General features: G+C 29.2%; 1 protein-coding gene across 1 annotated transcript in view; it reads left to right on the top strand.

The window, feature by feature from the left end:
* The first annotated feature begins 5,019 nt into the window (after positions 1–5,019).
* The window catches only part of LOC108567568, a 22,933-nt gene continuing 11,967 nt past the window's right edge, over positions 5,020–15,985 (top strand). The window contains exons 1-4 of the mRNA XM_017928112.1: positions 5,020–5,044; positions 11,906–11,948; positions 12,157–12,246; positions 15,573–15,787. Of these exons, the coding sequence (XP_017783601.1) occupies positions 12,171–12,246; positions 15,573–15,787 (291 nt within the window). The 5' untranslated portion in view covers positions 5,020–5,044; positions 11,906–11,948; positions 12,157–12,170. The remainder of the gene's footprint in view (positions 5,045–11,905; positions 11,949–12,156; positions 12,247–15,572; positions 15,788–15,985) is intronic.

The following is a 15,985-nucleotide window of genomic DNA, read 5'->3' as shown; positions in this document are numbered from 1 at the left end:
ATAAAAAAATGTAAGAATTTTAATGGTTCACCAAAAAAAACTGTCTGCGTCTGCAAAAATATTACAAAAAAAAACCGTACACTCGGAGTTATCCCTTATGTTTCATTGATAAATTATGAATAAACTCATTCATACAGACGATCATTTACTACCTTTCTTGTTGTTTTATAGAAATACGTATTTCTACAATAAATTCAGAATTTACAATTTGTAGTATTTTCTTATTTAATGAAATATTTGAATGAAGTAAAGAAAATTAATTAAAAGAAACTTTAATTATTGATTGATTTATTACATACATTAAAATAATTCCAGTTTAAATTAACTTCTTTACTTTAGTTTTACGTTTAGTTACGATTAATTTAGTAATTAATGAAAAATCTATAAAAAGGGTATAATTTTAAGTAATTTACATAATTATAGTGTAAATGAATTATTTGAAATAATGAATATACATTTTTTTTAATGTTTAACAACTAAACAACTAAAAATTAGTGAATTTCCACAATGCCTTTGAAACATAGCTTTTGTGGTATTTACCAATTCCCAACAGTCGTATTGACAAAAGTCCTATTCAGCTTGAAAATTAATTAAAAGCGTTTTGAACTTTATAGCATTTGTATTAATTTGAAATCGAAGTTCGCACATTTGTGACATTTGTTCCACACTTTTCATTCCCGATTTCCCCAAACGCGTTGCTCCAAATCCGCTAATTGCCGTAATCGTAAAACAGTAAAAGTAACAGAACACGAAGCACAACAAAACGAATGGAAAACTTTCCATTTTCATCCAAAGTCCGACCCAATTCTGAAAGCGGCGTTTTCCCAGCTGAGTGATATTTCCCTGCGGTTTCAATTTTAGACCAAAATAAAATAAAATAAAAAAGAGGGAACGAACTTTCCGATACCCATTTTCTCCCCGCTCGCGGCTTTTCTTCTCAGTACTTTAACGCCGCAGCAAATGGAAATTTGAAATCGATTTCCTTCTCTTTATACAAAACAAGAAAAAAGGAACAACGAAGGAGACAAAACACGCTTTTACTATTTTTCCATTCGAAAAAAAAAAACTAGCAAATTTCAAATTGGTTCGAACATAATTCATGTAACAAAAATAAAAGGTTTTTATCCACAATTGTATCGCGCCTGACCGTTCTTCAGTGTAATTGGAAATGCCCGATGGAATCCGGGGGAAAAGGCGCGAGATTTAATGGATTGCTTCTGGTTGTGAACACTCATCCGGATTAGTGTGGTAAAGAAAGAAAGTTTGAAGGCGCGCAGGACAATAGAGAATAACAAAGAAGCATAAAATCAATTCGGTTAAGTAACTTGGATGAGGTTGAGGATGAAGATGAATATTAGAGTGGAAGGTTAACGGTTAATATACGAAGAGCTCAATGCAATTTTGATGCAATGAAGTGGTTATGCATAATTTATAAGAGATGAGCTTAATTCTGGTGGGAGATGGATTCTCTCGATCTCGCAGAAGTTTTTGCTAATGAATCGGGGAAAATCCAATTCGCAAATCACAATTGCAAATGTTTCTTTTTTTTATGAGGGTGAATAGAAGGTGTTTGCAGCGGAAACTTCTGGAAAACCTAACTTTGCGAACGTTACTTATGGAACTACGAACACTCACACTAGATCTAATTCTATTTCAAGCATAAACAACATACTTGAACTTAGTTTCTTGGAGTTTCGTAATTTGATTGATGAAAGCAAATAATATTGTTTATTTCATCCAATATTTATTTAAAATCTATGAAATCTTAATAAACATTTAATGAAGTCTTAATTAAAATTCTTCATTAATTATATTTACTTTGTAAAAGAGCAAATATTATTGATTTGTGTAAATATTAGCTTTTGTCTCATATAATATTATATAAACTATTAATTCGAACTGCATGTTTGAGCAAACTAATTATGCTTGCGTTCATTAGTAAGTAACGATTAACCAAAGCCGCTTTGCAGCTGGGATTTCACTAATAACGCCATCCAAATTTGAACGTCTCACCGATTACTTAGGGAATTTGATTAATAAAATGTACTCGGTTGAATCCCGATTGTCTCGCAGAACTTTGCACAATCCGTACAAACATTCATGCAACCACACAAAAGCAAATCGATTCGGAATAATTCAATGGATTTCTGCAAACTCTATCCTTTCCATCATGAAGAAACATATCGTTCCATCTTTCTATATTTACAATCCTTCCATCTTTCAATATTTTCATGTTTCAATCTTGTAATCTTTCAATATTTCAATTCTGTCATATTTGCATACATTGATTCACCTTCACCTTTCAATGTTTACATCTTTCAATCATTTCACCTTTCAATACTTTTATGTTTGAATCAACAAATCCTTCCATAATTTCATACTTCAATCATTCCATATTTACATTTCTTCAATTTTTAATTCTACTATTTTCAATCTTTGATTTTTTTTATCTTTGAATCCTTCCACTTCTCAATACATTCATTTTTCCTTCTTGTAATCATTCATACTTTCATGCTTCAATCCTTCCATTTTAAATAATTATATATCTTCCATTTTTCAAACTTTCAGTTCCTCAATCTTTAGACCTTTCAATATTTTCATGTTACAATCCTGTTATCCTTCCATATTTTCATACATTCAAGTTTCAACAACAAGCTTCAATCCTTCCATTTTTTTCATTATTTACAATTCTTCAACACTTTCATATTTCAAACTTGTATTTCCATATAAATTCTTACAATTTTTCCATCTTTCAATATTTACAATTCTTCTATTTTCAACCCTTTCATTTGTAATTATTTCATTTTTCCATCATTCAATCTTTCAATTTTTCATATTTCAATCTTGTAATCCTTCCATATTTCAATTTTTCCATATTTTCATCCAAAAAAGTACAAATTTTCCGTCTTTTAATATTTACAATTCTTGTTTTTTCAAACCTTTCATTTTTCAATCTTTCAATTCTTTCTTCATTCAATCTTTCCACATTTCAATACTTTAATATTTCAAACTTGTATTTCCATACAAAATAGTATAATTTTTTCATTTTTAATCGTTCTATTTTTCAATCTTTTAATTCTGCCATCTTTCCACATTTCAATTCTTCATATTTCAATCTTGTAATCCGTTCATATTTCAATTATTCTATACTTTTATCCAAATAAGTACAAATTTTCACTCTTTCAATATTTACAATTATTCTATTTCCAACCCTTTCATTTTTTCAATCTTTCAATTCTTCCATCATTCAATATTTCCACCTTTCAATTCTTCATATTTCAATCTTCTAATCCTTCCACATTTCAATTCTTCCATATTTTCATCCAAAAAGTACTAATTTTCCCTCTTTCAATATTTACAATTCTTCTATTTTCAACTCTTTCATTTTTCAGTCTTTCAATTCTTCCATCATTCAATTTTTCCACCTTTCAATTCTTCATATTTCAATCTTCTAATCCTTCCACATTTCAATTCTTCCATATTTTCATCCAAAAAGTACAAATTTTCCCTCTTTCAATATTTACAATTCTTCTATTTTCAACTCCTTAATTGTCAGTCTTTCAATTCTTCCATCATTCAATCTTTCCACCTTTCAATTTTTCATATTTCAATCTTGTAATCCTTCCATATTTCAATTCTTCCATATTTTCATTCTTTCCGTCTTTCAATATTTACAATTATTCTATTTCCAACCCTTTCATTTTTCAATCTTTTAATTTTTTCATCATTCAATATTTCCACATTTCATTTCTTCATATTTCAATCTTGCAATCCTTCCATATTTTCATCCAAAAAACTAAAAAAATTTCCTCTTTCAATATTTAAAATTCTTCTATTTTCAACCCTTTCATTTTTCAATCTTTCAATTCTTTCATCATTCAATCTTTCTACATTTCAATTCTTCATATTTCAATCTTGCAATCTTTCCATATTTTTATCTAAAAAAGTACAAATTTTCCCTCTTTCAATATTTAAAATTCTTCTATTTTCATCTCTTTTATTTTTCAATCTTTCAATTCTTCCATCATTTAATCTTTGCACATTTCAATTCTTCCATATTTTCATCCAAAAAAGTACAAATTTTCCATCTTTTAATATTTACAATACTTCTATTTTCAAGCCTTTCATTTTTCAATCCTTCCAACATTCATCTTTCCACCTTTCAATTCTTCATATTTCAATCTTGTAATCCTTCAACATTTCAATTCTTCCATATTTTCATCCAAAAAAGTACAAATTCTCCATCTTTCAATATTTACAATTCTTCAATTTTCAACTCTTTCATTTTTCAATCTTTTAATTCTTCCATCATTCAATCTTTGCACATTTAAATTCTTCCATATTTTCAAATTTTCCATCTTTCTATACTTCTTCTTCTTACTTACAATACTTCTATTTTCAAGCCTTTCATTTTTCAGTCTTTCAATTCTTCCATCATTCAATATTTCCACATTTCAATTCTTCATTTTTCAATCTTTCAATTCTTCCATCATTCAATCTTTCACCTTTTCATTATTCATATTACAATCTTGTAATTAATTTAATTCTTTCATCTTTCTTTCTTTCCACCTTTCAATTATATCATCATTTAATTTTTCAATTCTTCCATCATTCAATATTTCCACATTTCAATTCTTTATATTTCAATATTGTAATCCTTTCATATTTCAATTATTCCATACTTTCATCCAAAAAAGTACATATTTTCTTCATATTTCAATCTTGTAATTATTTTAATTCCTTCATCTTTCTTTCTTTCCACCTTTCAATTATATCATCATTTAATTTTTCATTCCTTCCAACTTTCAATATTTCCATCCGTTATTCTTTCCTTATTTCAATACTACCATCAATCATTCCATAAAGATTCCAGATCACAATTGATCTATACATACTTCAATCCATCCATCCAACTTTCAGGTCACAGTTGATTCATCCACCGATATCCCTTTTCTTTTTATTTTCTTTTTTCTCTCGCTGTCTCATTGAGACTTAACGATATTTTATTGTTTCAGGCTCCCCGGAGGTCGTTCCGGAGACACTGGTAGGTAATGCATACTAATAAGCGAACACCTCGGTTCGCCCTTTAGGGCCGTATTCATGGGCAACACGTGCGTCGCGCGAAAGAACCCAGAGAAGATTTCATTTTATTCGGCTCAATTCAATAAGAATTAGACCGGTCGTGGGACGGAAAAAGCTTTGAAGAATTAATTCCATCGATTTTCCATCCACAAGATGCGCACATACAAATACAAACTCACAAAGGGTAGAATACAAAAAGGCAAAAAATATAAAAGGGAGTGTGTGTAAGTGGATCAAGAAAGGTCAAGTCCGTTTACGTGCGGAACGGAATTTAATATATAAATAAATCAGAAATTCCTTCTTGTTTTTTTTATACATATGCGAAGAGCATTTTTGCTGTAATAATAATACAACAGGCTTTAATAATAAATTATTTATTTTTTGGTGGGGAATTTTGCGTTATTAATTTATATACGCGCGATATTAAATTCGCAGTTTTAGGCTCCGAGTATCAGATGTGGGTCAACAGTTCGTGCGTTTATGGACAAATACTCATTCATTACGTAACGCGCACTCGTTTTTTTCGTCTTTCATAACACATAGGTCGATGCGGTTCCCAGGCCGCATGTGTTAAACCATCAGGATTAAAGCAAAGCAGCTGGTGGAAGAATGTTATTAGATAACTAACTAAAATGAAGAAAGTTTTAACAATATTTTAGAACTGTAATTGAATTTATTATTTTCTTAATTAAAAAAGTAATATTTATTATATTTGAAACACCGGTGGCAATCGCAAGCCCGACAACCGAAATCCCGACGTTCGAAATCCCGGCTGTCTCAAAATCCCGACTATATCCAAATCCTAACTATGTCAAAATCCCGACAATCAAAATCCCGACTATATCGAAATCCTGACAGTGTCTTTTATTATATAAATTTCTACAATAACATTTTTATGGTAGTCGGGATTTCGATATAGTCGGGATTTTGATTTCGGGATTATGGTAGTCGGGATTTTGACATTGTCGGGATTTCAATCGTCGGGATTTTGACATTGTCGGGTTTCGAACGTCGGTATTTCGATACAGTCGGGATTTCGAACGTTGGGATTTCAATAGACGGTCTTTCGTTTGTCGGGCTTGCGATATAGACCCTTTATTATATTTGAAACACAAATTACAAATAGTAAATTTAAATAATTATAATTAATCTTAACTATTTCAAAGCTCTTATAGAACTGTTAATTTAATTATTTTTTTAAATACTAAAATTATTGATCAAACTGTAAAAAGTTTTTTATTGAATAATTCAAGAAATTTTAAAAATAAACTTTAAGTAACTTTAATAATACAAAAGGCCATGAAAATTTCTTTCAATTGTTTCATTAAACAAAATTTTAGAAATATCTAATTGTTATGACTTACGTAATTTTCTTTTTTAACATAGAAATTGTATCTATTTTTGTTAAAACAATGAAAATTCCAATTAGTTTATCCCTTCGTTACTTGCGTGTTATTTAGTAACATCGTTACTCGCGTGGCGTCTGAAAAACTGCGTTTAATATAACGTTAGTAATAAATTTATATAAGTACTGTAACACGATGGGTGATATCGCGTACGAAAAACAATTAACAAATAATAAAAAATCTTCTAAGCCAGCTTGGGCGTGAGTTTCTGACGTGTGAAGATTCTGGGCGACACTTCCTTTTCCGGAGACGAAGAACTCCAACTTCTACTTCTTCACATTCAGCACACTTCTTCTCTTTCGGGCTCCTTAACCATCTGGATTAAAGCAACGCAAGTCATCTGGTGGAGGAACAATGTTATTATATAACTATCTAAAAATGAAAAAAGTTTTAACAATATTTTAGAACTATAATTAAATTTATTATTTTCTTAATTAGTTTGAAACAGAAATTACAACTAGTAAATAAACATTAAATAATTATAATTAATTCTAACTATTTCATAGCTCCTTTGGAATTGTTAATTTAATTAAATTTTTAAATACTAAAATTATTGATGAAACTGTAAAAAGTTTTTTATTGAATAATTCTATAAATTTTAAAAAACAAACTTTAAGTAACTTTAATAATACATAAGGCCATGAAAATTTCTTTCAATTGTTTCATTAAACAAAATTTTAGAAATATCTAATTATTATGACTTACGTAATTTTATTTTTTAACATAGAAATGGTATCTATTTTTGTTAAATCAATGAAAATTCCAATTCGTTTAACCATTCGTTACTTGCGCATTATTTCGTAACATCGTTACTCGCGTGGCGTCTGAAAAACTGCGTTTAATATAACGTTAGTAATAAGTTGATTTAAGTACTGTAACACGACTAGTGATATCGCGTACGAAAAACAATTAACAAATTATAAAAAATCTTCTAAGCCGGCTTGGCCGACACTTCCTTTTCTGGAGAGAAAGAACTCTAACTTCGACTTCTTCAGATTCAACACACTTCTTCTCTTTCGGGCTCCTTAACTGTCTTGATTTCACAGCTCCTCTAATGGAGACCTCAACCGTCTTTCTTTGCGGTTCGATCCGGTTTCACCGACATTCTGGAGACATCGTTGCACCGTGGAGCGTTGTTTGTTGTCTTATCAACTTACAACGTACAGTACATAGTTGACTAGATTGAAGAAAAAATAAAACATATTATGGTTGCTTTGTACCGACTAGCATCTCACAGACGCCGCGCGAGCAACGGAGGGTTACAATTCATTTACTCATTTAGAATTTATTTAGGATTTATAAAGAATTGTAAAAAACTTTATAAAATTTTAGTATATTGATACATATTAAGTAACATTCCTTTACGTCATGTTAACTTAAATAAATTGATAGTCATAATAATGAAATTACAATGAACTAAAATAAGAAATTAGTATTTTGTTACAATTCTTATATATTAACTAACAAACTTATAAAATTAATTATATCCGGACCGGATCGAAGCCGGACTATGCGAGGTATGCGGTAGTGTATATTGATATATTATAAGTAACATTCATGAAAATTAACTTCAAGTTAAATTAAATAAATTATTAATAGAATTACAATTAACAAAAATATAAGAAATTAGTATTTTCTAATAATACATATATTTTAATTATAAATCTTATAAATTTAATTATATGTGGACTAATCGAAGCCGGACTATGGGAAGTATTGATTTTAATTAACAAACTTATAAAAGTAATCATATCAGGAATAATCAAAGCCAGACTATACGAGGTATTGACGTATAATAATATAACTTTATTATATTTTATAAAGCATTGTTAAAAGCTTTATAAAATTTTAGTATTTTTCTTTAACAAAATTTTTGAAATGTTCATTTAGAAATTACATTTTCCTTAAATTTATTCACGATATTTTTATTGAAAAAGAATTGTATGTAGCTTTTATGTAACTTACAAATATTGAAAAAACTTGAAAATTTGGTCTATATTTAAAAAAAATAATCATTGCTCATTTAAAATTTCATTAATTAATTTATTTTATGTTTATTGAATAAAACAAAATTTTAGGAATGTTTAATTGTTTAAAGGAATTTCAACTTCTCATTTATAAATTGTTTTTATTATTTTAATACATTTCTATTGAATTATTCAAATAATTTTCGTAAAACAACTGATTTTTTTTCTTCATTTATTTAAATATATAAAATGTTTAATCATGAATTCGTTTACAGTTTGCGTGAAACGGAATTGTTTTCTATTTTTTTTTTAATTAAAAACAATTAAATCCACCTATAAAATGTATAATAATAAACTTTGTTTATATTTTGCGCGGAATTAAATTGTTTCGTTAATCGTATTTATTGTTCAATTATTTATAAATATCTGCAGCAAAATCAATACAATTTACGTTCCCAACCAAGAATTGAAATTATTTCACACTATTTATATGAATAGTATTTCAGGTGTAATTATATGTTTGCAAGTGGATCATCTTACTTGTTTGAAGTATGGATTATAATTGGTGGATGCGCCGAGTCTCGAGTACAATTTCAATTTATGTAATTCCAAATTGGGAATTGGGTCAACAACTGGAGTGGATATATCATAGATTCGCTTACGGAAGTCTGCTGCTGCTGTTGACTGCCCGAGTTAATTAAAGAACCGTGTACTGTGGGTGGAAAGGGGATGAACACCCTTTCCAATCCCCCCCCCCAGCTCCACAATCACAGACCCTGGGGAACCGGAAAAGGCAATTCGCGCGCGTTTATTTTTTTTTTCTTCCTCGACGTCTGACTGTGAAACCAGACATTTAAAGCCCAATCAAACGCTGATGGAGCTGTTTGTTTTTGCTGCTCACACTCACCACTTTACGATTCCGACAATTTTACCCTGCACAAGAAAATATAACTGATCTTTGCTTCAGTTATTCAAACGGTAATTTCGTAATAATAAACGAAGCGTTTCGTTATTTATCGGAGACGCTTCAATTTAAATTGCGGTCTGCAAACTCGACGGAACTTCGTGCACGTAAACTCCGCATAATTCACTTCAAGTTAAATACGCATCAATTAATTTTGCAGTTGCGCAACTTAAATTGCAATTAATTGCAAACAACAGGAATTACCAACATTTATAAATGTAGCAATACCTCGGAGTATAGTTTGAATACGGACTAATCGAGGAGGCTCTGTGAACTATTATTTTCAGAATATATTTTAAATTTTCTCAATTAAAATTTAGTAATAATAATATTAATTTTAGCCTTTTTGTTCAATTGCAACAATAAATTACAAAATTAAAAGAAAAACTAAATATAATAATAATAATAATAATAAAAATTCAACTGTTGCAAAATTGAAATATTTCTGTCCTAAAATCTAGTTTGTTTTGAAATTTTCAAACTGAACTATACTGAATCCGGACTGATCGAAGCCGGGCAATTCGAGGTAGTGATGTATATTAATATATAATAAGTAACATATCTGAAAATTAACTTCAGGTTAAATTAAATCAATTGATAGTCTTAAAAATGAAATTACAATTAACAAAAAATAAGAAATTACTATTTTGTAATAATACTTATATTTTAATTATAAATCTTATAAATTTAATTATATGTGGACTAATCGAAGCCGGACTATGCGATGTATTGATTAACAAACTTATAAAATTAATTATATCAGGACTAATCAAAACCGGACTATGTGAGGTATTGACGAATATTGATACTAAGTAACATTCCTTGAAATTAACGTCATGTTAAATTAAATAAATTGATAGTGTTAATAATGAAATTACAATGAACTAAAATAAGAAATTAGTATTTTGTTACAATTCTTATAGTTTAATTAACAAACTTATAAAATTAATTATATGCGGACTGATCGAAGCCGGACTATGCGAGGTATTGACGTATATTGATACATAATAAGTAACATTCTTAAAAATTAACGTCATGTTAAATTAAATAAATTGATAGTCTTAATAATGAAACTACAATGAACTATAATAAGAAATTAGTATTTTGTTACAATTCTTATAGTTTAATTAACAAACTTATAAAATTAATTATATGCGGACTGATCGAAGCCGGACTATGCGAGGTATTGACGTATATTGATACATAATAAGTAACATTCTTAAAAATTAATGTCATGTTAAATTAAATAATTTGATAGTCTTAATAATGAAATTACAATGAACTAAAATAAGAAATTAGTATTTTGTAACAATTCTATATTTTAATATATTAATTAACAAACTTATAAAATTAATTATATGCGGACTGATCGAAGCCGGACTATGCGAGGTATTGATGTATAATGATATATCATAAGTAACATTCCTGAAAATTAACTTCAAGTTAAATTTAATCAATTGATAGTCTTAATAATAGAATTACAATTAACAAAAAATAAGCAATTACTATTTTGTAATAATACTTATATTTTTAACAAACTTATAAAATTAATTGTATCTGGATTGATCGAAGCCGGACTATGCGAGTTATTGATGTATATTATAAGTAATATTCCTGAAAATTAACTTCAAGTTAAATAAAATTAATTTACAGTTTTAAGTATTATATTACAATTAACTAAAAAGAGAAATTAGTATTTTGTAATAATACTTATAGTTGAATTAACAAACTGATTAAATTACTTATATCTAGACTAATCGAAGCCGGACTATTCGAGGTATTGATTTTAATAAATATTAATTTTAATAATTAATTTTATAAGTTTGTAAATTAATTATATCCGGACTATGCAAGATATTGACGTATATTGATACAAGTTAAATTAAATCAATTGATAGACTTAATAATGAAATTCCAGTGAACTAAAATAAGAAATTAGTATTTTGTTATATTTCAATTTTAATTAACAAATTTGTAAAATTAATTATATTTCCTATAAAGTATGTTTAAAACTAATTTAACAAGTAATTCAAACTACTGCATTAATTCAAATTGATGAGCGAAATAAATTCGCTGAAGATTTACTTAATCATAGTTATAAATTCGCGAAGATTAACGTCGCAAACACTTTACGTTAAATATGCATCAATTAAAAAGTGGAGGTGATTAATTTCCTGCAAAGAGTTAACGCCACACAATATTAAATATAAAAATAAAATAAATAACACTGACGAATGAGATTTCAAGCAAATAAATTATGCTTTACAAAATAACGCGTTTTAATTAATTACATTATGACACTCAATTATTTTATTATTAATTAATGGAAAATCATCAAATATTTTCACATGTAAATTGTTTAAAATTTCTTTTATTTCAAAATATTTTTGTATTGTAGCCTTTTCGATCCATATTATATATTTTCACTTGTTGATTTATGTAATTTTTTTGTGTGTGATAATAGATTTTTTTATTTTATTTTTCAGGATGCGAATGTGCGAGAATTGGAGAGCCTGAAACAATCGATCGGTGAGTTTGTATTAATAATTAATGAATGCTTTAATGAAAAACCGCAAAGTTATCTGGCAGTGTCGATAAACTGGTGATTAATAAGCCTTCAGGCATTCGAGCGTACACTTAGAGCGTAACTCTTATTAATTGAAAAACATACAGACGCCAACAGCGGCGGCGGCGGTATTCATTTTCTCTCGTCCAAAGTAAATATTTTCCTTTGCAGGAAAAACGCTGGAAATGATGAAAACCCACGCTTCCGTTTACACCAACGTGAATGGGCATAAAGAGACTCATTCCAATTCGAGATCGGAAGGTAAGGATTTATTTTCAACCCTCTAAGCCTCCCGCATTCATCTCTTCCACCTCCAAACCAAATGTTCACACCTCTCTGCATTCAACCCCCCCGCATTTCCGAAATCGGAGATACAACGGATCCATTCACGGCGCTTAGAATTAGCCAATAAAAAAAAGGGCGTTTGCAAGAGAAGAAAAGAAAGAACTTAATCGTTTTCCTCGGAATTGATGGATGGAACACAATGGAAGAAATGTCGATTCCGACAGCTATTAAGGACGATCCGTTCAGTTCACCCCACGTCGCGTCGTGATTCAATTCACCTGAAACTATTCCCTTGCATCAAAGGGAAAGGACGAAATCTCTCGCAGCATATTTATTCGAAACAAATCGATTCCATCACAAAAAAGAAATTTATATACAAAAAAAAATAGATGAATGAAGGGAAGAAGCTTAATACAGTTAACATAATTTCAAAGCGAAGGGCTTTTCTCCTTCGGGGCTGCGCGTCATCGAATTTCGAAACGAAATGGTCAAAGAAGTGCAGAATTTCCACTTCAAAGTGGACTCTTCTATTTCTATTTGAATCTCGCGCGCGCAATTTCCTCTTCTCGCATTTCTCTTCTCTAGGAAATAAAACGGAAGATCGCGGCGCGTTACGATAATGGTTTTAAGTTCAAATGATTACGCCGTTCAAGGAATTTTAATGCCTATTGCCTATTACTTCTCTCGAAACTACTTCAGCAGAAAAACGCAATTATCTTAATACTTCTATTTTACATTCTTCAATTAACATAAGTTTACTATCATTATAAACACCGTCTATTGAAATCTCGACGTTTGAAATCCCGATTATATCAAACCATAATCCCGACTGCATCAGAATCTCAACAAACATAATCCCGACTATATCAAAATCCTGACTGTATCAAAATCCGGATTATATCAAAAATTTCGAGATTTTGTTATAATCGGGATTTCGAACGTCGGGATTTCGATACAGTCGGGAATTTGATTGGCGGTATTTCGGTTGTCGGGCTTGCGATTGCCACCGTTTCAGTAAATAAACACCGTTTTTAAATATAATATTCCAATATTCTTATAAATCTTACAATTATTACATTTATGAAAATTCTGAAGAAAATTTTAGTTATAAAATATAAACTTTCCTATCAATCTGTAAATATAGAATAATCAATGTGTTTTACCTAAAATACATATAAAATACTACAAAAGTTGTTTTCGAATCAACAAAGTTGCACCTGTAATCGAAATCGATTCGAGAAAACTTTTTTAATTTAATTTAATTAAAGGAAAAATAATTGGAGCGATTTTCATTACTTAATGCTTCTGCGATCGTTGGAAAAAGCATCGGCCAATCTCTTATTAATTTAGCGCTTCCGATACTCGGCGGAAACTAATTAAGAAATGAACAAACTATATAAGTTCTTCCAATTAAAGCAATTACAATTTATTTAAGTGTATGATTTATTAGTGGATAAGTGATAATTGTTTAGCTAACGAAATTATTATATAATAGATGATTTAGTACGTTTATTTAAGCTAAACTGTTAAGATTTTATATAACAACTTATGTAACTGAATTGAGGGTTTAACTTTTTAGTTTAATGCAATTTGACGTGCAGTTATCGTTGATGCAACATATTAGGGAAGTTTTAAAACGCATTTTGCTCCGTGAAGCGAAAAGTATTTAATGCTTCTACTGTATGGGAATGGGAGAGATTATAATGAATCGGAAAGTTGCAAATTAGTTTGAACTAAAGTAGATTTTTTAAGCTTACCTCAAAGGCGAAAGTTAAACAAGTTTTCAAAAGAAATTTAAACGCTCGGATCGCTTCTGCATTATAATTATCTCTGAATAATAATAATCCCAATTTTCTTTTCATAGTGAAATCATTATTATACAAAAGAATACATTAAAAAATAAATAAATATAATAATTAGATTTTGATCAAATATTTACTGAACGTAGTTTGCTGAACTATTTTTTCAACTTTTAACGTTAACTTTAACTTTTTATGTATGAATACTCGTTACATTCAACATTATGTCATTTTCAAGATATTAAGGAAAAATGAAAATTTGAATAACGTATTATCTTTCATGAACTCAATATATTTGAGTTTAGTTTCAATCATAATAAATTTACGAAAAACTGAAGACATTGAAAATCATCATTTATCGATTAAGTAATAAATATTACATAAATTTTCGTTTCACATTTCTAAAGAGTGATTCTTTCGCTTTCATTTGATACTAAATTGATTCATTTTGATTAATTAATAAGAAAGTTACTAAGCTTTAAAGTGTCCGCGGTTTTCGCGAATTGAAAATGACTGAAAATTTTGATTTGCACTAGGAGGGGGAAAATTTCGATTCGCGAAAACCGCGGACATATTAAAGCTTAATAACTTTCTTATTAAGTGGCCAAAATGTATGTATTTTATAGTAAACAAAAGCGAAAGAATCATTCTTTCGAACTATAATTAAAAAAAATCAAATATATATGAAAATAACTGCCGGCATTGTGGTTTACTTTATAAGTTCATCTATAAGTTATAAAATTTAAACATTATAATTATGTAGCTTAATAGAATATATAAATATGATTTATTATTATTTATAATCTTTTATATTTTACTCGTTTAGATATAATACGTTGCATTGGTTGAAAATAATGAAAATGAATAAAATGTCGAGCGTTAATTTTTTATTACTTTATTTTTAAGCGTTCATTTTTCGTTACTTCATCCACTGCAAGTATATGAAGTTATTGTTATTATATGATAATGTCTGTGCTATATTTAGTGCTATAGTTGGTATAAAGATAGGATCTCCATAGAGAATCTGAGGACAAACAGAGACGTTCCGTCAATGGGAATGTGCAATTATAGCTGGACGAATTCAGATAAGGTAACATAAGTATGTTTATATACATTTAATGTGCGTTTTGTTGACAAACAAAATATTTACCTTTAATTTCGCGTAATGGATGGTAGAAATAGGAAAACGTTCGATAATATTTAGCAAAGTCAAAAGTAAACATCTTCTCCGAAGTTTGAATGCAGACGTATCTCACGATACGCATTCAAATTCCACCCAAATGATGCATAGCTTCCAAACATCTCCCCCATTTTTTTTCCCTACCCATTCACCCCGTATATCCTTTTAGAGCCTATTCCAACGATCGAGGGAAATAAAAGATATTCTGCGGTGGGATTGCCTCGCCGGAGTGATTTACTGGTTTTTTTTTTGTTCTCCAAATCCAGTTTCTGTATTATATTCAAATATATATTCAAATTTTGTGTTTGTGTGTGTGTTTACAGTTAAAGAGGATGGACAGTTGTTGGCTGGTCTTGGACAACGCATTGATGGAATATCCAATGGACGGATGGAGGGTACAATTCGCACCAATCTGGACATTCCTTCCAAGGGTTTACACAAATCCTTGATTGAACAGCTCGTTCCTACTGAGTACACGGAGAATGGGAACAGGAGGTCGGTCTTTGATGGCCCTCAAGAATCCAATAACAATAATAACGTGAGTTCCAATTAGTTTAGTTCCACCACACTCAACTCAACTGTATTATACAGATGAGTACAATCCAATAAGTATACAATTTCTATAAGCGTAGTTTCAGGACGATCACATTTCTAAGCATTCAACGTTGAATACATTTCAATCTAATATTAATATTATTTACGAGTTTTGATTAGAAGTATTATTTCGCATCAATTA

Source organism: Nicrophorus vespilloides, unplaced genomic scaffold (assembly GCF_001412225.1).
Source record: "Nicrophorus vespilloides isolate i.1.1-1 unplaced genomic scaffold, Nicve_v1.0, whole genome shotgun sequence".
Taxonomy (NCBI): Eukaryota; Metazoa; Arthropoda; class Insecta; order Coleoptera; family Silphidae; genus Nicrophorus; species Nicrophorus vespilloides.
Note: the sequence above shows the minus strand (reverse complement) of the source record. Positions and strands in the feature narration are given on the sequence as shown.